The 25,873-nt window shown below is 38.8% G+C and overlaps 1 protein-coding gene across 2 annotated transcripts in view; it reads right to left on the bottom strand.

Moving 5' to 3' along the window:
* Positions 1-23,787, bottom strand: part of STX18 (syntaxin 18) — a 61,839-nt gene extending 38,052 nt beyond the window's left edge. Inside the window, exon 1 of one of the 2 annotated variants that reach the window (XM_033061145.2) lies at positions 23,585-23,787. In XM_033061145.2, coding sequence (XP_032917036.1) covers positions 23,585-23,749 — 165 coding nt within the window. In that variant the 5' untranslated portion in view covers positions 23,750-23,787. The remainder of the gene's footprint in view (positions 1-23,584) is intronic. The other variant, XM_033061147.2, reaches the window with a different exon arrangement.
* Positions 23,788-25,873: the final 2,086 nt, after the last annotated feature.

Here is a 25,873-nt window from a genome sequence, read left to right on the forward strand (position 1 = left end):
TTTTCCTTCCTCACTTTTTCTCAGCCATGAATCTCAGTAAGATTTTTTAAATGTCCACTTCCTGTAATTTTGGTAATTTTAGAGTATAATTATTTTTTCATTTTTATGATGCCTTTGGGGTATCATTACAAATATTTTTAAGCATTTAAACTTAAAAAAATAAAATTAAGTAATAGCTTGTCTTGAGGAGAGACTGTCAGTCCTGTTTTGAATAAACAATCCCTTTTAAAGGAAATCTAGAGATTTATATCCGCTGTAACCATAGAAATTAATCTAGAGTTTAAACAAAATAGAGTAAAACATAATTTATTTAATGAAAATCAGAACAGTGCTATTGCAAATGAAAGTTGGGTTTCTGGTTTTTTAATTCAACAGACAGCTTTGTATGCAATTGTAAGATTTTACTTGATGGGCTACTTCTTACAACTTAATCATACTCATTTAACCAATTTGAACAAAGCATTCAGATATCTGAGTTTTAATTTTACTTGATATAAATGCCAATCACAGAAAAAAAACCAGCTAAGGATTTTCAGATTTAAAAAGCTAAAATAAATATATGAAACATTTTTAATTATAACAGCAATCATGAGAAACTGCTTTGACATTGCAAGGCCAACATGAACACAGCACAAAAATTTTTACGAGTTTCTCATATAAAAAGTTTGGGAATAGCAGAGAAGAATAAAAATGCAAAAACTGGAAAGCATTATATATGTCAGCACAGCTAAAAAAATATTCAGAAATACTGGTTCCTATAGACTAAGTATTTACAAGTTTGCCTGAAACATTCCAGCATGCTGACCCTCAACAACAATTGTGCTACATAAAGAAATTCAAGGTCAAACTAATTAAGTATTTAGAGTTAAAAGAGCAAGAGCATTTGTTTTATTTTCAAAAAGCAAGAAAAAGAATTTGATTCACATGAGGAAACACTGATGTGCTTTACAATGTAACATCAAAACAAAAAACATTGCCCAAAATCTAGAAAAAAATTCACATCACAATAGACTGACACAGTTTCCTGTGGGAACATCTGTCATAGCCATGTAAAGTTCTGAAAAATACTGAAGTAACAGTTGAAGGAAACTTCATCCAAAAAATGCAGTTAAGCAGACAATTTCTCTAATTCCTGTATGTTTTACAAGAAATTATTTTGTGCATTTTTGGTGGTTCTATAACCTGTATATAAGTCACCATGCAAACCTTCTTTGACCATATCAATAGGAAATAATCAAACCACATCAGGAAAACACTAAATATAAATAATACAGTTCAGTCTTATTTACAGTTAAACTATGAATGCAATTATTCTATCTATTATACAATGACAAACACATTACCAAACAAGAGAAAGAAAAGAAATTAAGGTGCTTAAAAGTCGAAAGTTTCTAGTAAGATAGGAACTGTTCATAAGCCAGAGCACAAACTCTGAAAACCTCATGAGATACGAGCTTCTGGTCTCCTTCTCCTAACTCAGTCTGTAGGAGAGAATGATCCAGGAGACACAGCCAAACCAAGGGGTCACATGGCCTTAACAAAGCTGGGCTTGTAGTACAAATACCAAAACAGACTCATTGAAGTGAACCTTGCAAGACAATGCAAGACACCACAAAATACAAAATCTGTTCCTGTCTCCTAGTTAAGTGACCTGTATCCTGTAATTGCCTACCATTCCCTACAACATATTACTAATTTCTGAAAGCATTTTATCTATCTCTAGAAAGTCTCAAATTCATAGGAACCCACAACTTCCCACAACAGGCGGCTTTTTGACGCTATACATCCACAGAAAAGAAAACACACAGTGGTAAATAGGGAGAGAAACAAACACAAACTAAGGCAAAACCAAGATGCACAAGAAAAGGAAACAAAAGGGTTGACTGAAATAAAATGAAATATCTGTACTGAGACCTATCACCACTGTATGTGCTGCATTAAGTCTGAAGTTCTACTCAGCAGTCAACTCCAAAAGGCATCCAAGAAGAGAGGGCTGTAACCACAGCATTATCCTCATGGCTGCTCAGGAGAGGAACACCGTCTCCATTCTGAAATTACCAAATGCCCGGCCAGCCGTGAGACAATCTTGGGAAACAAGATGGTGGCACAGACACTGACATGTCTTTATGGACAGATTCCTGTTCACAAGGACTTTGCAGTGAGAGCCACATCGGTTATCCAGCACCTAAGTACACTGATCTAAGATCACAGAAACCACCAGTGCAATGAAAAAGATTGTGCTTACTCTATAAACTCTGATGAATCAGAAGAGCTTCAGAAGACAAAAATCAATTAAAATACTTATTCTGCAAAATGAATTTGAGTTCTTAAACACTCTGTTAGAGAGAATAAAACAGCGATTACTTTCCCTTGTCTGATTTTTTTTATTTTGTAGGCAACATCATAGTTTTTCAACAAACAGTTCAGGCATATGCATTTCAGAGATGCTACAGTTTTCCTGGAGACCTTCCTTTCACAGCTTTCGGCTGATATACATATGGGCATTGCTGTAGCATGTAGGGCAAGAAGGAACCATCAAGTAACTAAACAACTACCACCACGTCAACAAGTAAACACACACAGGCTGTCCAGGAGCTTACAGACTAAGCTGTAAAACTTACTAAGATGCTTTGCGTTAACACTCAGCCTCTATCAAACAGTTTCACCGTATCTCACCAACTCATACACAGTAAAAAAAAAAAAAAAAAATCAATGTTACCTCTGCCTTTTGCCACAATAACTAGATTGCCCAAGTTGGGTTGCAGTAGCAAAATGCCACTTCACTGCGTGGGCAAATAACAGAACAACTGGATGAAAAATACTTGTGTTTCAGCAGACAAGCATACTGAGAAATTGGAGTATCTCTTGTAAGATGGATACTGGTTTGTGTATAATTTTCACTCAAGGTTAGACTAAAATGCTATTGCAATTTGCCACAATGTATCACAGTTCTTACATGAATTAGTGAACAGTCTCTCATGTCAAGGACAAAAGTGATACTACATTTTCCAGTTTCTATTTGGGTTACAAACACCTGATTTAACAAATGTCACACCACTGCTCCACAGCTCTGCTCTGCATTACAGATGAGTCAGGATTACTGAAATACATTTCATCAGTATTTCAGTAGTCTGCTCATGCACTGGGCATGAGCTTAAGAAGAGAGAAAGGTAAACATGAAGTACCTCCCTACTGAGGAGCTATCTAATTAGCAACTTTAAGATGAAAATGTTATGGCTATGAATCACAATTAGGACAGGAAAACGTAATACTAACAAGAGAATTTATCATACAGAGACTGGTCAAGATTAAGTGGTAAATGTCAAGCAGATATCTGACTATGAATAAAAGGAACAGGAGCTGGTAAAGCTCACACAAGGGTGGAAAAATAAGAGAAACATTTAAAAGTAGAGAAAAGGAAGAATTGCAGATGGAATGGGTAATAGAAACAGAAGGGCACGGTTTAAGGAAAAGAGTGAAAAAACATGAAAAGTAAGGTACACCCAAGCTAATGCAGTAATTATAACTACAGTGCAAATGAGAGAACAAATATCAGAGACTCACAAAAGCTAGTATGGATTGGAAGAACAGGACCCTTATTCAGGGTGACAAACAAAAAAACCCCAAACGTTACACTTAAAAGGGAAAGAAACAAACTCCAAATCCAATTATTAAATCTCTTAGGATGTAAAATATTCTCCTTGAAGGTGTTACAAATAGCCTAAACAAAACACCTCATACTAGCAAGGAGTGGGTTAACCTGACTTGATGTTTTAATAACATGTTCTACTCCTCAGCATATCAGCACTAGAACCAGAGCATTCCAAAATTACAATTTTCTCCACAGAAACACACAACAATTTTAAATGCCTGCAGCTCTAATGTCATACCAATGGAAAAGCACATTGTTGAACACAGTGTATAGCAGCGTTGCATCCTCAGAGTCAGAATATCTAAACTAGTTTCAAGTTATTTAATCTTTTTTCGTCCTGAATGTTCTACAGTCCCCTACAGAGCAATTCAAATGTGGTTCCTGCATAAGCAACTCAAGTGTCTGTCTGACTACAGCATCAACAAGCATGCAAGAGACAAAAACGAGTAGGGATAGAAGAATAAAGAGAAGGAAAATAAACCCCAGTGTCTAAATTGAAAGTTTTACTCACATAGCTTTGTTTAGTTCTATCTCGGTGCACTGTATCGAATTAGCTGTACTGGGACTTCTTGTGTAGCCTAAGTAACTCAATGTGATTTTTCTTTTATTCAAAATGATTTGAGAAATTTGCACTTCAGTAAGTTTTCTGAAAGCATAACTTTAATGACTGCAAGCATCTTTTTATTGCTTAATTGTCATTATTAATATTAATTAATGTCACAAATGGAGTCAAAAAAAGGAAGAAGTCTAAAAAGCAATAGCTGGATAAGACGGAAAAAAAGACAAAGGAAAAATTATTTATAAATATACAGCTTCACATAGATGGCACTTTGAATTCCTTTGTCTTATACAAGAAATCAGATAGCAACAAGAGGCAAAAGCCTCTCTTCTACTGCAGAAAGTAAAACAATTGACTAGGTATTTGTGGGCAACCAAATTATCCTTCTTGTAGTTAACAGTTTCTCACTAGTTAAATAAACAAGTGTCTACTAATTCTGTAATGGCTAGAAAATCAGACAAAAATCAGGAAATACAGTAAAAAAGTAATCAAATGGAGAACAATTAAGAATACCAACAATAAGAAATCAGTGACACTAAAACTGTGACAGATTTCAACAGAATCCTATGACAAAATACAATACACAGAACCAGAAAGAAAAGCACACATCAAAAATGTATGAGTTGGAAAAAAACAAATGAAGAAAGAAAAGTTACTTTTTTTAAACAAGTGAAACATGCGAAAATAGGGTGACTCCTGAAGAATCTCAATTTTTTTCCAAAATTAATACCAGGGATTATAATAAAATTAATATTCCCTTTAGATTTAAAAATGATCTTACAAGGGAAATTCAATGCATTTCCTTGAACAGAGGCAGCTAAAAGATGCGTGCTCTCCGCCGGGTTTGGAGCGCCTGCTCCGAGGCAGGGGACACACACAATTACAGGAGCTGATCTAGAGGGATCTGGTTTGAAGACAGCCGACACACAAATATCCACTGAGCACAAAGGACAAATGCTTTCACTTTTAAAATTTCTCTTTCCATTAAATTAAAAACACAGGGTTTTTTTAATACTGTTTTTATCTTACACTGCAAATACAGTGTATGCAATGCCCACAGCAGAAAATCTATCAGGCTTGTTAGAATGCAACTGAAAATTAACAGTAGTTTCTTGCAACAATCACAAAACAAAGTCCTTTTTCTAATGAGCAAAGAGATGCAACTGAACCAACCAACCTTCACTTGGGAAAAACACTTGATGTGGTCATGAAATATCTTTACACTACAAAACAGGTTGTTTAGTGTAACACAATTTCTGTCTACTTCAGCCAGCATAATTTTTAAGTTACTGTTAGCAACCTCAGAATTTGGGGACAGTAGTGTCACTAACCCTCAGAATTAAAATTATGCAGATTTGAATAAATACAGTGCTAAATCTAGACTTCTCATTTCAGGTGGCCTGCAGACTACAGGTACTGTCTCACTCTCACAACACACTCATTTCAGCTGTTGGTCTTAAATGCTTTAATTTCTGAAGTTCTGTGCAAAGCTGAAGCTGTGTGAAATGAAATGGAGCACAGGAAATAGATTCTGCATTCTAGTCATAGCAGATTTTTCCTATGAAGTTGTAACACAGAATTATTAAAAATTCACAAACTTACATCAAGCATCTCTACTTTCCATTGCAGTCGTGGTGGTGCATTCTATGATAGCATAAACTTTAATAGAATTTCTAGGTGAATTTTATTTTTTATGGTCATAATGATAAGGAGGAAGGAAAAAAAGTGCTAGGGGACTTACTGGAAACTGATTATGGCTGTATCTTCTATGACAAATCTCCTGATACAAATATGATTGAGCAACAGATGATGATGCTATTAGCAACAGCTGAAAGGTATTCTTGGCTCCTGATGTGGAATTAAGGCAGGGAGAAATAAAGAACTTGCCAATGCCCTTGTAAATAGGACTTTGATGAAGGACTGAAATTTTAAATTGGATTTCCTGACTTTTGAGTGCATGACAGTCCTTCCTTTTTGAGAGGGGAAAAAAAAAAACCCAAACAACAAACCAGACTGATGTTATAGACTACTACATTTCCTGATAATACACTATTACAACTTATGCTTTAAAATTATGATTATGAATATAATTTTATACATTTCCATATTACCCCTTCAGAACAGTATCACTCATCCCAAAAACTACTATACACTAAGAAAACAAACCAAACAAATAAACCAACCAAACACCTCCCATCCAAAAAAAACATGCCAAAAGAGAATCATTAGAGAGCTTTTCTCATGCTTACAAAATATGTAGACAAAATACATTCCATGCAATCTCTTGGGCTTCAGCTTTATGATCAACGCAACATTCATTAGATCTTTTTTTTCCTCAAGTGTTACAAGGAAAGCCAATTAAACATCAAAAGACTCCTGCTTGTCATGTCAAATTTACTGCTTACTGAAACAGTGTGCCTTATTCATCAGATACGTGTTGACTCAGAAGTCATCATGAACCACATTCTTAACTAATTACAGCAACTGCTACAAAATACTGATTATTATTAAGAATAGTAAGTTAAACTAAACACAGTAATTATCATAGGCTTCACTTGCCAAGAAACACCATTCTATCAAAAGTAAACTGCACAATTAAAAGTTAAAAAATAAAGCATTTGTTCTGTTCTTAACCATTGTTCCTCCACTGCTACCCAAGAGATAGGAAAGGTTCTCCTGCAACAACCCCAGTCCTGTGCACTCCACTGGGTCCTGCAAATGACACATCTTTGTTGGAAATAAAGCCTGCCAAGGCTGCTCCGAGCCGTCCTATAAGGAACAACAACACCATGTCGGAAGTTGTGTCAGACAGTGAATGCAGCGTGAGATTCCTCTCAGCAAGATGGATATGATATGATATGAGATATGATATGATATGATATGATAGATATACCATGTGGTTTGCCCTGCTTGTGGGATAATACCAAAAGATACCTGGACTTCAGCTTGGTGGGCAAAGTGATAACTTACACTAACTGCTGTGACTTGTAGCTATGTATGTATTCTCTAACACCACCTGTGGCTGAATGGATACTTTACTTGCTTTAAAATAAAAAATAGTTGAAGATCTATTTTCAGCACAGTTTCTAATCTGTGTCAACTACTGGTAATATTGCATTCAGGTAGTCTGGGTCCATTTTTCTAAAAGAGTCAAAACCATCAAAGGTGGGTGTTTTAATCTGAATATTAAATATATGGATATGAGCACAGAGATTAAATTACATAATTTTGTTCAGATTCTTTCATAATTTCATTGTGGCAATTATCAAAGATTCAAAAGAGCTGTTTTATCCACTTTTTTTAAAATTTAAAATTATTTATACAGTAAACTCCTAGGACTTGGTGCCATTTTATTAACCTCACTGGAATAAAAAGTGTCACCAATAAATACTAAGTCAACAATAAAAAACCTTCATGATCTAGTAACTAGGTAGCAAAATAAATCCTTTAAAAACTATCAAACTACGCTAAAAAAAATTAGATATAAATTCAAGTTTTAGACTGTGGTCAGTTGAGGTCTAGACAAAACCCTATGTTTGTTCACTGCCTAGTCTCCAGTCTGCTCCAAGTTTGAAAAGGTAATTGAACTCAGTCTATAATTACTGGATTAGATACAGATGGGCTCTGTACATTTCAGGGGAGGAAAGAACTGTTTTGATTCATTTTATGATTGCCTGTAAGGTCAGACTTTTCAAAATGTACTTTCATCTGTTAAATAGTTTCTCAAAGTCCCAGGGGGACATCTTCAATAACTGATGTTTTAAGCAATTTGAGTCTATCAGATCCAGTCTTTGAATGTAATATGCTGTCCATTTTCTAGAATTATAAATGTGCATGTAGGTTAATTGCTACAACTCAGAGTTTCAAAACTACATTTTTTCAGAAAATTGCTAGTTTTACCCAACAACTGTTATGCATAAATATTTTCAGAATTATTTTGGTTTAGGATACAGCATATCTTTGGAAATACAATTAAGTGACACAAATTAGAAATGTCCTTACTCATAATGCCTTCCCTTTTGGGAAATGCTCTCTTAGGACCCAAGTGAACAATATTTGAATAGCCTCAACTAAATCAGTTCACTTCTTGCAAAACAAAAAAAAAATGAGAAATACATCTTAATAAAAAATCCTTAAGAACACTTTAGAAGACTTATTTTTTCCATAATCTCTTATTTGAGTCTTCATCCTCACTCTCACTCAAGAAAAAATGCGGAACAATGAGTAAGCATTAAACTTCCACTCAGCTAAGAATTTTTTGCACAGTATTTTCTTCAATTAAATCAACCGTAACTCTGCAGCCTGTTTCAGTACAACCAGGATTTCATTTTGCATCATTCAATGTCTTGCTTAGTTAACAGTTCAAATGCTCTGCAAAGGGAATCTAGCTCTGCTCTCAGTTAAGGACTCTCAGAGCTACTGTAATAGCAATTTAAAGCAGAAAACACACCATGCAATCAGAAGGCAATATAATAGTTCAGTTCATAGTCTTAAAAGATGTAGGAAATTTAATTCCAAACATCTTACTATTCAAGAGTTTCAGTTTCTTTGTATTACAACAATCTTCTTCCTTATAAAATTGCAATAAGAAAATATATTTTTTGTTAAAACATACATTTGTGTTTAATCAACAATATCTCACTGGAAACAGTCTCAGTCAAACCAATTATCTTTGTAGGATCTATATCTAGACATCTATAGAGCTGTTCAGCCAGAGTCTTAGCATTAAAGCACCGGCAATAAGGATAATTGCAACTATGTTAATATAATCTCCTCTGTCTCCAGGTGGGCTAATGAAAAAGCATGTTATCTCATGTAACTTCCATGATTCATGTTTTATTCATATTATTTCAAAGTCGTCCACAAGAGGGACAAAACCTGAAGGCAGAACCAACCATCACAAAGCCCAAGCAGAAAGAACATTCTAATAACTGAATTATTTGTATGCCTGCTCAGACAGAAGATCCTGTCCATCACCATCAGGCTGCACAGAATTCCCACCACAATTTACAAGTCTCACTGAGAAAAGAAACTTGTTCTGCAGCATTTTAAGAACTGATTGATACAAATCAGTTTGTTCAAAATACTTCAATCCATAAAATGCTTGCAAGCAGACTGTGGGTTTCTGCAATAGTAGCTCTTTTTTAAATATAAGAGTATCAATAGCAACCATGTTTAAGCAAATAAAGGTGGTCTTTGAAAAGAGCACGCAATTTTACTCAAAAGATAAATCCATTAATATTTGCATATCTTTTTTGCCTACATCTCTAATGAAGGTTTTTAATGTATTTCTTTAAAACTGAAATAATACTCATATATAGAATTTGCATGAGGTGCATAATTCAGTAAAGTCTTAATCTTTACTTAAGAGCTGTATAGAAAAGGTTTCTTCTCTTTCACTGTAAGCAACAAAAAGTTTCCTTCAAAAAACACACATGCCTTATTTTCCCTAAAAAATAAAACTGTAAGTATTTCCAGTGTATTGCGGGAATCCATATACTATTCCTGAAACTACTGTAATTTTTTAGACAATAAAATGTGAAAAAATGATCAAGTAAGTGAAATGGCCAGGCCATAGCACCACGCATTCTGTATGCTGTAATATGGCAGAAAATAAATCCAATATACAAAGTTACACTAGGTCACATTTTAGACCAACTAATTAGCTCTTTAATATTTTTTCCTTTTTCTTCTGCTTCACATTTTCACTGTCCGTAATAAGCATTTTCCTGTATTTGCTGTACAGTCCTTTACATCATATTCAAACCTGTAAGAAACAGTATATGAGCTCTCATATTTCCCATCTATACTTTAATGGATTCCACAATGAGCAAAAAGTTTTGGGATGTGAAAGCAACGTCATAAAGAAAAATAAAGTGTATTCTTATGAGCTAGTCTCACATTATGTTGTATCATTGTGTCTTTACACAATCTTTTAAAACAAAAGAAAGATATGCCAATTCATGTATATTAAACTGAGTCTGTATACAGACTACAGTGATGTAGTATTAGTTAATCAACAATCACCTCATATCAGTTAATGATTCCTTCAGTTCTAAAAAACAATAAAATAAAAATATCATTTAACCATCTTTGGACATAATTCATCACCTAAAACCTCTGAGGAAGAAATCAGACAATTAAAAAAAGCATTAAGTTGTTGAATACTTCACAGCAACAAACTTCTGTGGTAGATTAAGCACCCTGTGAAGTCTAATACAGCTATTTTACTTAAGAAATATTGTATCATGATTTGTTTCCTGTAAGTTCATTTGTTATTAAAAATGAAGAGAGAACACTCATACATTGGCACAGTCCAAGGTCAAACTGATCAGTGTCACAGGTCACTGGAGCAGTAGTCTGAGATCTGGAAAACCAGTATCCAATTCCTTGTTTTGGTATGAAGTAGTGTCCCACATGTAAAAAAGAATTCCAAAGCCATCTCTGTGCATTATTTACTGCATTACTTGTTGAGTAGCGCATGCATTTTAAAATACATGCACTCAACTAATGAGATTTCAAGTGTTGCAGAATCTACTAAATCAAGGATCAGCTGAATCACACCTCAAATAATGCATACAACTTGCAGCACTGTATCTTACTTTGCTTCTTCATAGGATCCATGAAGAAAACAGAGACTCTTTTTCTTGTGATTATGTGTTATAACAAAATAAGGTTAAAGGGCTTCTCACTACAAGGTAGATTTTTCAGACTTCAAATAATTTTTGTAACGCTTTCTATTAAAAAAAAACCCCAAACCCAACAAAGCAACATCCTACCACTACCACACTTCTGAAAAAGGTTGACATCAGAACTGGACACAACATTTTGTCATTTTAATAGTGCTATACACTCTACCTTTAAGTAATCATTCCCTCTATGTTTCATTAAACTTACATCTTATAAAAACATAAGTTCCATTATTTTGGTATTGGTCTGTATGTGCAATATTTACTAGGGGTCAAAAAGGCCAAATTATGCCCTACTACACCCACAACCAGAACCAATAAATGCCACCCTTACACATGCAAAGGCAATATCATGCCCAAGAAATACATATATGTATTTCATACATGTACACTTGCATATATGTAATAATTTTTCTATATAGTTGAATGAGGGATGCCTCAATTTAAGCCTACACAAAGCAGTGCTTTCCCTCGAAAATCACGAAGAAACTGCAGCTGGCAGTGTGATCACTGTCCAGCTGAAGAGACCCAAAGAAAATAATGTATAACAAAGACAACTGAAGAAAGAAAAATTTTAAATTAATCAAAAATTTGTAGCTGTCACTTGAAAACTAGTATGCAACAAAGTTCTGAAAGAAGAATATCCCAAGAACACACACATCTGTTTAATATTACAAGCAAACTGTCAACATCCTAAGTGAAGATTTAATTTAATATTTTTTCTTTCTTGATGTTTTACCTTTAGTTAATTCCTTGTGAGAGTATCAGCTTTCTGTAAGAAACTGTTAGATATAAAGAAATGTTATTGTAGTATGTTTATAAAATCATAGTTCGAGAACTTTTTATTTTTGTAAGGCCTGACCACAACTTAATTATCTGCAGGACATTCCAAGCTCACAATTGCAAGCTCCAGTTCCCAAGCAATTTTAAACAATATCTACTGTACAGGACATACAGCACTGCAAATACCTCAACATGGTAGTGTTTCGAGAAGTCATGATTAGAGCCTTTAGACATGGTTTTTATTTTCAATAAATATGTTTCTCTACTAATCATTAAATGGTTTTCATCACCACCACATGTTTGTCTTTCACGCCTGCTTGCTATCAGTGTTTATTTTAATATAAGTGAGCTAGTCATAAAAAAGGCCAAAAAAGATACCATGTATGACATGATGGATGTTACACACAAAGAGTCCTAAGAGCAGTGTGTTCTTCTACAGCTCACACAATGTTTTCATTCTTTTCCAGGAAAGAACTAGAGTAGGAAGTAGGAAAAAGTAGGAAACAAAACTTGTTAAATTAGAGATAGGGGGAAAGTGAGATGACAAGCTCAGTCAAAAACTCTCAAAAGGAAGGTTAGGTATTTTTAAGAGAGAGAAATCTTGGAAGTCCTGGGAATTCAAATTTATTTTTAAAAACATCCAAATTACCTAAAAATAGTCAAGGAAATAAAATCCATCATGCAATTACGTCCAGATTTTACCCGCCAGTCTGAAAACCAGCAGATGACAGAACACTTTTATAACAACTCAGAACTCCAAGAGTCTGTTTTCCTCCCCAAAATACCAAACACCTTTATTTCAACCCATCACTGACAAACTCCTGTTTTCTTACCCTTTTAATCACCTCCCCCATTTTCTGGATGCTGATGACTCTGGTTACTCAGCACTCACAGGCACGCTGCTGCCACAGAGCCAGTGAGGAGTCCCCAGTGCACTCCTGGTGGGCTCCTGTACAACCTGATGCCAACCTGGTCTCCTACTATAGTAAGATTTTACTTTCACCTTGACTAAACACTGGAAGCCTTATGTTTTTTTACCATAAAATTTACTGAATGACCTTATTAAAATTATAGTTATTCTAGTTAGAATATTAGAATACTTCATACTAGAGGTCGAATAAATTTAGGAGTAAAACCAAGACCTCTTCTCTTATTTTCCACCATTAACTAACATAACATTTGAGAGCTTATGGATCTCCCCACAGAATCCCCACCAATATCCACTTGAAACCCACTTCACTCTTCCTACCCAGCTGAAAAATTGGAAATGTAGCAAATACCAGTCAGTTGCATCTACAGAGGTTTCTCAACAGAAATTAAATATCCAATTTCGAATTGGTGAGATTACATTCATATTCAAAACTATTTAAAAGTCCACAAGGAAATATCCAGTGTGAAATGACAAGCAATCCATTAATAGTGGAAAATCAAAGAGTGAAAGAAAGTTTGATTTAATTGTATCTGTTTTTTGTTTTGTTTGCTTTTCAAATGCTGGACAATACCTGCAGAAATGGAACAGATGCAAATCTGAGTCGATGCAATACATGCACTTTTCTACAGGTCTCACCAGCCTTCATCAAAAGAGAAGGCAGAGTCAGAATGAAAGGGTAAAAAGGGACAACAAACACCTGATCACTATAAAATGTAATTTTTTGCCAGACAGAAAGTTTTGACGCACCACCCTGAAGCCAGGAAACTCTCATTTTCAAAAAAGTATCCATCATTTAACATTCTATGCAATTATACCACAGTGTAATATTTTCAACACTAAAGAACATTTTCCTAAAATTACTGGAAATGATTCATACCTCCAATTTTCACCCTTTAATTGCTCTCACTGCTGAAGCTATCATACCGTATTTTAATATTTGCCAGTCTGAAAAATATTTTCAAGTATAGTGGACTGAAGTTTCAAAGACGGAACATATAATTACATAATCTTTCACTGAAAAATTGTACCCTTTTATCTATAGTGTAACACACAAAAACTTAATCGACTCATTACCAAAAACTCACAAGCTATCAGCTCAGCATTACAGCAATAACTAAACCTGATGACCAAAATGAGTTTCAATTAGCAAAAATGCAAGTGTGAGTACCACTCATTGAAAGCAATGATATGTAATCAATTTTTGTGAGTTCAAACACCCTTATGTTTTCAAATAGCTGTTCTCTAATATTAAACTTTTTTTTGTGAAGCATAAATCCTAAACAACAGTATCTCCCCCTTTTATTAATATTTCAATACACTTCAGAGTTTAAACCAATTAACATGGGTGATGACTCAGAAATTGTTTGATAATTGTCAGAGAGGAGAAATCTCCTTAGCCCAGACTCGATTTAGCATAAGATAATAAAAGAAGTTACTTTTCCAATGTCCAAGAACATGCCTCTCTACCTAACTGAAGAAGCAGGATACACCATGCACACAGAAAGAACTGCAGGATGCTGGAAGAGCCACAGGCAAGACTTTCTCTGGGCTGCTATCCACCAAACTTGTTCTATTTTCAAAAAAGCAGAGGAAGAGAATAATCAAATTCCTTAAAGTTACCAACTTCCAGGGAAATTAGCTTTATTTTGGCCTCAGTATTAATAGCTGGAAAAATAAACCCCACAGCTGCATCACTTAACAAATCACACTGATGTTCTTTCGAGTTTGCTTATTTTTTATGTTCATTTCTGTCCCAAACAAGCAATTATATTTCAAAATACATAAGTATAGAGCCCAAAGTTTGTAGTAAAGGCAGTGCATCACAATACTCATAACAGTAAGCTGCTCTTGCTACAAAATCTTTGATAAAGAACTCAGAGAAACAGCAAAAACCTGAAAATATTAAGTTCCAGCTTTTTCTCCCTTCTTTCACTTCCCTTCCTCTCTTCCCTATTTAGATGAACTATATCACAACCTCATATAATTTCCTTCTATAATCTTGATCACTCCATTTTCTTCCAACTGTTCCTGCACACTTTCTACTGTCTATCTTTTGCACTGTTATCCCTCTAGCTTTTCAGACACCTCGAGGCCCACCACCTTGCCCCCAGCCCGTCTTTCTCCTTCAGAAGTTATGCTAATGTAAACTATGTTTAAGAAAAGAAGGAGGCTACCTAGGATAAACCTCAGCTTTCTTCCACTTCCATGTGCCCTACAAACTGTCATCCTTATTTGTGGCAGGACAAAAAAGCAAGAACTTGCAAAAGGTGTCATCTTAATGGAACACCAAAGTCAGGAAAAAGTTCATTGTTACCAGCTGCAGGATATAACAATTCCTCCAACTCCAAGCCAGGAAAGAACCTCCCACAATCAGCATGGAAGGAGGTGAGGTGAGGACGAAGACAACATCCTCCAAGGGGGAACTGCAGTGTTAGATACTTTTGGACTCCTCAGTACCCCATGAGGTCCAGTTAGTCAAAACAAAATTAACAGACAACTAAGGAAAGTTGTCTCCAAAGCCAACTTTCAATCCTGCTGTTCTGTTACATTCAGAAAATAATTCCCATGGAGTTGAGAATGTACTTTAAAACAAACAAACAAAGCAGAGGGAAACAATGACAGACATTTGCACAGACATTTCCCAAAATGCAGGAGTTCATAACTTTTCCCCAAGGCCAACCACTACCCTCCTCACTGTTTCAGAAGTGATTTTTGCTAAAACCAGAAGCATCACATGGGGAATATTAGTGACTTGGCATTTAGTCCTAATGTACTGAACAAGGTCAGCATTTCATTCTTCTCCAAGTTTGTTCTGTGGGGTTTTTTTCAATCTTTATTTTGCTATTTCCTTAACCAGTTTTTTAATGTTTCTCATCGACTAATTAAAATTATCATCTTTCCCTTCCATCTCTGAGACTAAACTTCTCTAACAAGGATGAAGGAAATGAGAAGTAAAACTAATAAATGCTCATAATAAAAAACTAACATTAACTGTAATTTGCACAGGGGAAGAGATAAATCTGAGATATTAGACAGCAGTACACTGTAACTCCCCATTTGAAAAAGTACAGTTTAAAATTATATTTTCTGCCTACAACATGGAGGAGGGAAACCCATGTGTGCGTAAATGAGTACAAAATGCAACTTCATTGGTGAACTTTGGGGCAAAGAGTGACTGTTCATAACTGTTCATGGGAGAAGTAGAAATTAATCCTAATGACTTCAGCAATGGACCCAATTTAATAGAACTTATCTCTCATTAAAAGTTAAGTGAACTGAAATATCACTCACTGTTCAAAATTTGGCACAGTCATTCATTTCTAATAAAGACTCTAATTTGGCTACACCACAAACAGTATATATTTGCCCTGCATTCAAATATTCTCTCATGGGAGTTATTCTTATGTAATCAGGAGAGTCAAAATATTGTATTAAATAACCGTATTAAATCAGGTTATAATTTTTTAGTTGGAGTATAAAACCAAAACCTTTAAAACACAGAACTATAACCATTTCTGACCATTTCCCTCACAGCACTGTATCAGCTATTCAACTGCAACAGAAGCAGGTCACTACATGGACCATGTAGTCTTTGGTGCTCTGCCTGTGTTTGCCCACAATGCTCCCACTCTTGGGATGTGGAAGTTTTAAGGATTAAGACACTTTCAGTTCTGTTTTAGACCTGGAAAATACATGTCCCATCCCATAAAAGTTAATACAGCAAACCGAATATTTCATTATTTTGGTTATTTCCCAGTCTTTTGAAATGCTCATATATAACCTGATTTATTCTGGAGTCAGCAACCTGAACTTGACTCAGAACCAGCATCATAATAATAAAACATTTCATATTTGGCATTTTTATTTTTCTATAACTTTAACTTTTAGAACAGGGATAGTGTTACTTCCTGCATCAGCACATTGGAACCTGCCAATCACTGAAGTTATGATGTATCTGAAACCAGCAGGCAGTGTAAATGCCTGTGGACCTCCCAGTCTTTAAGTCAATTTTTTCTCATCATATCAGAATTGTATTAAGCATGAGGAATCCTCTGTTTGAAATCTAGATCTCTAGATTTCATCTACTAATATTCTTCAAACTTTTTATTTGTAAACACCTAGAAATTTTCCAGTGAAGGTCTTGTCTTTCTCTAGTAGCACTGTGTACATTACACAGTATCAGTGGCTGAATTTTATTCTTGGTACCTCTTCCAACAATCCTGAATACTCTGAAAAGGATGAGAAAGTATATATGTTTAAAAACACTCCCTTTTAGTTATGCTATGTCAACAGTTACATCATGCTATTCAAGGTGATCCTCTATAGTCAGTTTGGGGGACCAGCTTCTGTTTGGGCATTGCCTGTGCCTTTTTTAGGCTTTATTTAATGCAGTGACAGTGGCAATGAATAAACTGTGATACCATATACAAACACTCCTACGATTTTTCTGTCCTAGGGGAATGCCCTAAATACCAATCTGTACAAAAATGTGCAGGAATATCTCAAATCTGGCATCAAGGACAAAATACCAGCTCACCATCTCTTCTAATAGCACAGCTATTTAAAATTATCCCTTAGGCTGCATTCCAAACAATGAAATAAGTTGGACTTTCTCAGGTACATATGAAAAGCTGTTTTATATACAGTATGTAAAATTTAAAAATAAAATAAAATTATAAAGTCACCACTGCCCTACATGTAGCCAAAGCAATGCACTACAAAAGTCAAGTGGCCTTGTAATTAAAAGGTTTGCTTAAAATTTATATTCAATGTTATTTGTTCTGGCTTTCACAGGAACTAGTTTTGGAGACAAGTTTTATGTGGGGATTTTTCCTCCTCATTACACATTTGCAGAGAGCAGCTGAACATATTTTTTGTGTGAATATTGGTCTATTGTACCAACTTTTTTTTTTGAAGAATCAGTTAATCATCCTACAGAATCCATATGCAGAACTTATATGAATAACAGATGTTGCAGTCTCATGAATCTGGCCTCCTTATGTGCTCAACAGCTTCAAACATGGACATTTGATCATTCTGAAATTTTGCATTTAAATATTTAGAAGCATTTAACCTTTCAAATTTTCCATTCTCAAGGATATTTCTTCAGATATGCCTGACACCCTTTTTTAATAATTCATGCTCCAACTCTTCAGTTTTTATCTTTCCACAAAACCTTAAAGAGAATTTCCCAAAGCAAAACAGATTTTATTCATGATTGCGATTAAATCCACCATGAAATTTTGTTTGACTATTAATTTATATTTATTTCTGTTTATAGGTTGCATCAGCCTTGATTCCATTTCTCTAACACATATTGAACAATCAGCAATCGTAAGAATTTCTTGTTCCTTCAATATTTTCAAATATCTAAGAAATATATTTGACAGACTATATTCCCAATTACTGATATTTGCCATAAAAAAGTAAAAGGGAAGGTCTAAAGAGTCAGATTTCCCAATACTGTCCTAAAACAGAAGCTCAAATGCCAAATACTTTGTAATACCAACAATCTTTTAAAACATCCAAAACAACATATTTAAGGCATTGTAAAGCTGTGAACCAGTGCCACATAAACTGGGATTCTGAACGGCTTATATTTGTCACTGAGCTCTTACAGCAAGTTCTTGTTGTTTTTTTTTGCTTAAATACTTTTCCTCTAATCTTTAAAATTCTTCAATCATTTAGCTTAATTCCAAACCTGATACCATACCAAGGAACAAATATATTGGATTTGTGTGGCGAGGTTTTGGTAGCGGGGGGCCACAGGGATGGTTTCTGTGAGAAGCTGCCAGAATCTTCCCCCATGTCCAGTAGAGCCAATGCCAGCTGGTTCCAGGACAGACATGCCACTGGCCAAGGATGAGCCCAGCAGCAACAGTGGCTGTGCCTCTGGGATAACAGAGTTAAGAAAAGGGGTGGAACAGTGTTACTGCACAGCAGCAACTGCAGCAGGAGAGAGGAATATGTGACAGGAACAGCCCTGCAGACACCAAGGTCAGTGCAGGAGGGGCAGGAGGTGTTCCAGGTGCCCTGCAGCCCCTGGTGCAAACCATGGCAAGGCAGCTGTGCCCCCGCAGCCCATGGAGACTCCATGGTGGAGCAGGTGGATGCCCATGGCAGTTGTGACCCCATGGGAAGCTGGCACAGTCTCCTGGCAGGACCTGGGGAGAGAGAAGCCCACACTGGAGCAATTTTGCTGGCAGGACGCCACAAGGGATCCACACTGGAGCAGTTTACAGAGGACTGTCTCATGTGGAAGGGATCATCCTCTGGACCAGGGGAACAGTGTGAGCTGTCCTCCCTTGAGGAGCAAGGACCAGCGGAGACAACATGTGAAGAACTGATCTCAGCCTCCACTCCTTGTCCCCCTGTGCCACTGGTGTCAAGGAAGTAGAGAACTGGGAGTGAAGTTCAGCCTAGGAAGGTGGGAGAAGTGGGGGAAAAACGTTTGTAAGATCTTGGTTTAATTCTCATTATCCTCCTCTGATTCGATTGGAAATAAATTAAACTCATTTTCCCCAATTCAAGTTGGTCTTGCCCATGACTCAGTTGCTGGGAGATCACTCCCTGTCCTTACCTTGACCCATGAGCCCTTCATTCTATTTCCTCTTCCCCACCCAGATGAAGAGGGCAGTGATAGAGCAGCTTTGGTGGGTACCTGGTAGCTAGCCAGGATCAAACTGCTACAACTACTGCTACAACTACTGTTACAACTAATGTATGAAGAAATGTAAACTTTCATATCCTTGGATACTGCATTTGAAAGAGCCATGTGACTACTGTAAAGTCTAAGAGAAAGAAAATGTTTTGTTTTCATTCACTAAAAAACACTAACATAAACACAACGAATTTTAAGTTTTTTATAAATTGCAAGTACAGTAATTTCACAATTATAAGCTGCACCATTTTGACTAAAATTTTGCTCCCACACCAGAAATGCAGCTTACACTCAGGAGCGGCTAATATATGAAAAATTTTCTGAAATTTCCAACCCCAGAAGTGCCAGCCAGGGTGCCGAGCCGAGCACCTGCCAGAAAAACCCAAGATAATGCGATTGTTACAAATTGGTTACTCTGTTGCGTGGCGGGTGGAGCCGGCTCAGTACCGGCAGCGCGGGGGCGGGGGGGAGGGAGGCAGGGACTCCGAGCTGCCATCCCCACCGCCCAGGGGTAAAGCGGGGGGTTCCCACCCCCACTGGCCCCTGTGGGAGTGGGGGGGCTCCTTACCCCCTTGCCACCATGGGTGCCAGCGGGCTCCGTCCCCGCCTGCCACTGTGGGGCAATGCCAGGCCGGGGTGAGCGAGCCTGGCGGCAGCAGCGACCAGCCCCAAGCAGCCCCACTGAGTGGCAGCGCTGAGCTGGGCCACCCGGCCCTGTCGGCAGCCCCAAGCGGGCCGAGCCCGCACGGCCCGAGCCGAGGCAGTAAACCTCGCCATCCCGCGGTTCTGTTACTAATTGGCAACTTTGTTGCACACGGGTCCTTGCTGCGAACGACAGAGCGGCTTATAATCAGGTGCGGCTTGTGTATGGACAAAGAACGAAATGTTGCTGACACCCGGAGATGCAGCTTATAGTCAGGGCGGCTTGTAATCGTGAAATTACTGTAATAGAAAGTCTGTCACTGTAATTGTAGCTTTCCTGTAGCTACAGGATACTGTCAATCCTTAACAATAGTTTATTACCCGTTCCTAGTTAATATGAAGCTGGTGAAGAGATTGAAAGGTGCCAAAAATATTCACCATAAAAAAGCATAAGTCACATTACATATCAGACAACCCAACAGCTGTAAAATGGCAGCTGACAGGCCAAAAAAACCCCAAACCAAATAAACAATGATGGGTCAAGGCCAGGGCGAAGAAAATCCTTACAACAGCTCAGAGCCATAACATTCATCTTTGATTTATATGAATGGAACAGTTTTATCACAGTTTAATAACATCACCAACAACACTAGCCTCTGCAACTAAGATTACCATGATTATAAATGAGCTTGTAACATTCTTGTGTTAAGAACTTAGTCTCAAGTACAAAAACATTCTTCAGCTCCCCAGAGACTGCAGCAACACAGTATACCTAAGCAAAAAATAGTCAGCTTCAAAAAAATATAAATTAATACATAATGCTGAAATATTTTCTTGTGGTTAACACAAAACACCAAGAGCACACATCTCTAAACCAGCTTCCCCACACAATAACGATTCAAAACTCTAATATGCTACCATCTCTGTGCCTCCTTCAATCCACCTAAAAAATCACGTTAAGTTTGAGAATGTAAAATAGGAATTTATAACTTTATCTCCCAAGTGCAATGAACCTTTACCATAAATACAGAAGCTGTGTAGGATTCTGGTTACAGTTTTGCCAGCTTCTTATCCAAAACTAAGCACCTTCAATCTTCCATCTTAAACATCACTTAGTGACTGAACAGAAACAAGTCAAAACCTAAGAAAGTCTCCACAGTTCTTGGATCATACAGCAAAACTCACAGTCCCTCAGAGGCAGAAAGGAGACAGAGAACATGCAATGTATGACAGTTGTATCACTTAACACAGTTCAGCAAAGTGCTCAAACACACTAATTATGTGATACAAAACCTCAGTGGGATGGGTTAGAGAGATCTCTGATCCTACAGCTGACCTGCTCAGTCCCACGCTCCAGCTGCGTTGCAGCTGTGAGCAACTTGCGGCTACTCCTGGAGCTTGGAGCACAAGCAGCATCAGCACAGCTCTACCTGCAAGATGCTATGCAAACCCATACAGAATATAATGTTGAAAGGAGTAGTTCTCTGTGTAGACTCTATTATTTCACTATTTCCATATTTTCATATCAGATGGAGAACTTACACTAAGGACTTTGGGTTTCTCTAGTTTGGAGAAAAGGAGGCTGAGGGGCAACTCCTGAGGAGAGGACATGAAGAAGGAAGTGCCAATCTTGTCCCTCTGGTCTCTAGGGACAAGGTGACTGGGAATAGCTCAAGGTTGTGCTAGGGAAGGCTTAGACCAGACATTAGGAAGCAATTTATAATGAGTGGGTGGTCAAACACCAGAAGAGGCTTCCCAGAGAGGTGGTTGGTGCCCCAAGCCTGTCAGTGTTCAAGGGGCATTGGGACAATGCCCTTAATAACCTGTTTTAACTTCTGCTCAGCCCTGAAGGGGTCAGGCAGTTGAAGTAGATGATGGCTGTAGGTCCTTTCCAACAGAAATATTCTGTTCTGCACCCAAGAAAGGCATAAAGTAAGTGGTGACTAAGTGTAGTTTATTCAGGGTATTCACTATTATCCTATATGGGCTCTGACCAGTGTAGTTCATTAAAACTTCTATAGTTTGTTTTACTATAAAGCTTTTTCTTCTAGCTGCAGTTTCAATGTTTTATTCAAACATCAAAATGATGTTCTGTGGTTTGGTGGGCTCTTGGCTCACTGTCAGAAATGTACAGGAGCAAGGCCAGTCCACCTCTCTCCTTCTCACTGACCAGTTGTCAACAGGCACCATGTGTTCACACAGCAACACATTTCAGCTTTTGCTTCCTCTCCAAAGTCATTGTTTATATAAGTACCATTAATTTAAACCACTGTCCCCCTCAGAAGGTTCAGCTTATCCCCACTGAAATTAGCTGTTTACTTCACCTGATGCTCTTACAAATTAAACAAGACACTTTTCTCCACACCTTTGTCCTTCTTTCTGTTGTCTGGACAGTGCATTGAGGAAACGCAGAAATGGTGAGGAATTCAGAGAGAAAACTGGGATCATCAGGAAACAGCAGCTGGGAACAGGGGGATGCCAAAGAACCCAGGGCACAAAAAAAAGGACATGGCTATAGCATGCTATCACTGCACAGGACTACAGCAGGGCAAGGAGAAGGTGGAGGTGAGGACAGGCTTGAGTATGAACAGAACTTTAAAAAAAAAAATCAAACTTAGAAAGAGGCAAAAGCAAAGAAGGAAGTAGGAAGGTAAAGGGAAGCAAAGACTAGAAGGGAGGAAGAGGTTGTCATGAACCTAGTCTGAGACTGTAAATTATTTGAACACAGAAACTGAGAAGGAAGAATCAAAACGCAGACAGAGATAATACTGGGGCAAAAGGGTTGATCAGAGGGAACAAACAAACCTGTGGCTATAAGAGTATCTAGAATGGAACCTAAAAGTCTTAGATTTCCTTGTGCTTCCTCTGCTACCATAAACCACCTGTGCATTCCTCATTTAGCCCCAAACTTGCATATACACTCTGTAAGTCTGTCTCCTCAGAGTTCCTCTTAGTTTTTCAAAATACAGTCCAGTGTTTTATCAAAGATAAGTTATTCAAACCCTGCCTTTGACTCAGCGTGGAGGAAAACAATATCCAACAAAACTGTTTTTACAGAACGACTGGACTGAGGACTGCTGTTAATGCCGATCAGCTTTCACCTCTGTAATTCCTCAACTTTTGACTGCTTGTCTTTTCAAGTCTTAAAACGTTCCGATTACCACTGTACATGCAATCCGCCTAGGGCTGGCACTTCACGGCCACACCGTGTGACAGGGGAAGCAGCCAAGCCGGCGGCAGCACTACAAATGCTGCCGAACGCATGTGCTATGGCAGCGCTGTTACGTGGCAGCCGGCAGGAGGAAACAGCCGTGCGCACGCAGGCACGGCCCGGAGGGGCGGCAGATCCGCGCGGACACAGCCGCAGCCCGGCAGGAGCGGCCGCGGAGCCCCCGGGAGAAGCCGCGCCGCGGGGAGCGCGGGCGACAGGCGGGCTCGGAGCGGGCCCCGGCAGCGCCGGGCCGCGGCTCTCACGCCGAGCTGCCAGCCCACACCCGCGTGGGAAAGCGCTGCCCCGGGGCTCTCTGCGGGCGGCTCCGGGGCCCGCTCGCTCTCCCCGGGGAGCGCGGACGCTCCGCGGCGGCGGTGAGGGGCGGGCTGCCCGCCCGGGCGGAGCCGCTGCCGGCGGCCCCGGCTGCCCCTCGCCCTCCCCCGGCGCCGCACTCACCACCTCCCGCGCCCTGCTGGTGAAGTCGCTTTTGGAGCGGGCGGTGCCCCGCTTGAGCAGCTCGTCCCTGGCGCTGTCCCCCGCCGTCGCCACCCCCAGCGCCTTGTTGCGGGTCTTCACGGTCTTCACGCTGGCCTTGAAGAGCAGGGTGATGTCCACCGCCATGGCGGCCGCCGGTGCCGCCGCGCGCCCTTCCCCGCGCAACGCGGCCCCGCGCGGCGCGTTCCGGCTGCGGGAGGGGCCGGGCCGGGCCGGGCCGGGCCGTGATGGGATAGCAGCGCCCTGCGAGGGACGGGAGGGGCTGGGATGGGCCTGCAGCCGTGTCCCGGCACAGCCCGCACGTGTGGGCAGCGCTGACTAAACGCTGTACGGAAAATAGAACGTGTATGGTGTAACGGCGTCCTGCCAGGTGTCACCAAGCGGTGCTGGCGCAAGGCAGGTTAATTAGAGTTGATTAACACATATTAACCGGAGCTGCAGTGGGGTGAAACTCCTCTAGGAAATGCCATCACGTGTGATCAGGTGCTGATCTCTGCTCCGTGGAGACGAGGACAGGACCCGAGGGAATGGCCTGACGCTGTGTCTGTCAGGGGAGGTTTGGGTTGGATATTTGGAAAAGGTTCTCCACCCACAGAGTGGCTGGATATTGGCACAGGATCCCCAGGAAAGCAGTCACAGTGCGAAGCCTGGCAGAGTTCAAGAAGAGTTTGGAACCTGCTCTCGGGCACACAGTGACTCTTGGGGGTGTCCTGTGCAGGACCAGGAGTTGGACCCGGTGATCCTTGTGGATCCTTCCAACACGGAATATCCTGTGTATCTATGTTGTATGTCCCATGTCCACATATCCAACACAGAATACCCTGTGTATCTGTGTACCCCATGTCCACATATCCCTGTGTAGGCGGAGCAGCCTTGTTACACCTGGAGCGTGCAGCCATGGTTTCCTCTCCTGTGCCCCGATCTGCTGCCATCCTGCCCTGGGACACTGTCACATCAGTACCTGCAAGATGGGTCACAATGTTTATAATCTGATTCCACAACGAACTTTGTGAAATAACCTTTGTTATCCAGTCAACTTTATTATCATGTTCTGTGCAGTGGCCTAGCTACGTGAGGTTGGGTGGCACAGAGGGGAAAGCTTTTGACCAAATAACTAGTGGTGGTGTTTATGTAAATATGCTTATTCGTACATATGTGCCATCCAATGTTCTGGGATCCAGCAGACACCATGTAGTTTTTAACTCCTTTCACTGCCTAGAAGCACATTAATTCCCTATCACAGTCGCTAGAGAACACAGTTTCAAAATCCTACCTCACCCCAGCGCTGAAACTTAATCAACCAGAACTATTTTTCCTATCTACTTCAGGGTATCAGGCTTTCTTATGTTGATTACTGCTCTGCTTTCAGTTAGATTCCCATCAATTCAGCCTTAGCTGTATATTAGTGGTTCCTCCATAATTATATTGTAATTAGCATTCATTCATACTTCGTTATTATTGTTCAATTTTAAATCGTGTTTTTATTGTGGTACGGATACATATTTCTAATTAAAGGAATAAACTGTTTTAAGTCTCTGTCCTAGGTGCTGGATTTACCATGAGAATATATTTAAGGTATTAAATAAGTGGACAGTGAAGGAGATTAAAGTTGGCATTCCAGGAATGCCAGCAGTACTTGATTGAACCCTGAGTCAAATGCTTTCTCTTTCAAGATTAGGAAATTCAGTGTAATGATACTTGAGCAAAGGATGTGTTTCATAAAGCTATGTGAAACACACGCATAGTAAATCAGATCCTTTCAGGTATGTTTCCTAATCTTGACAGATTTTCTTTTCCTTGCATTACCAAAGCTTGAGCAGTCACATTTAATAAACTTTCAGGATTGACTTGATCATGATGACATCCTCAGTCTTAACCTCCTTAAAGACACTTCTGAGACATGTTCATGAATGCTACCTGTTAAGGTAATTTTCATGTGCTGTGGTTCTGCCATCCTTATCATAACTAATAACTCATTCCACATACACTTTCTTTCACAGGCACTTGCACAGGTTAGTTTTTGTCAGTAGAAATAAGTAGGGCACATCTTGGGCCATGGTAGTATGCTCCTAAAAGTGTAAGTGATAGCATTAACCTCTGGTTTGGGCACGTTCAGCTATATGGTTTGTTCCAATATTTAATGAAGCAAAGATTTACACTTCCTAAAAGTATTCTTATTTAAGTGGCCATTAGATAAGAATCTACGGACTTTTCCTGTTATTAGAAAAAAAAACCCCACAGTGTCAAGTA

This window comes from Catharus ustulatus, chromosome 5, assembly GCF_009819885.2.
Source record: "Catharus ustulatus isolate bCatUst1 chromosome 5, bCatUst1.pri.v2, whole genome shotgun sequence".
NCBI lineage: Eukaryota > Metazoa > Chordata > Aves > Passeriformes > Turdidae > Catharus > Catharus ustulatus.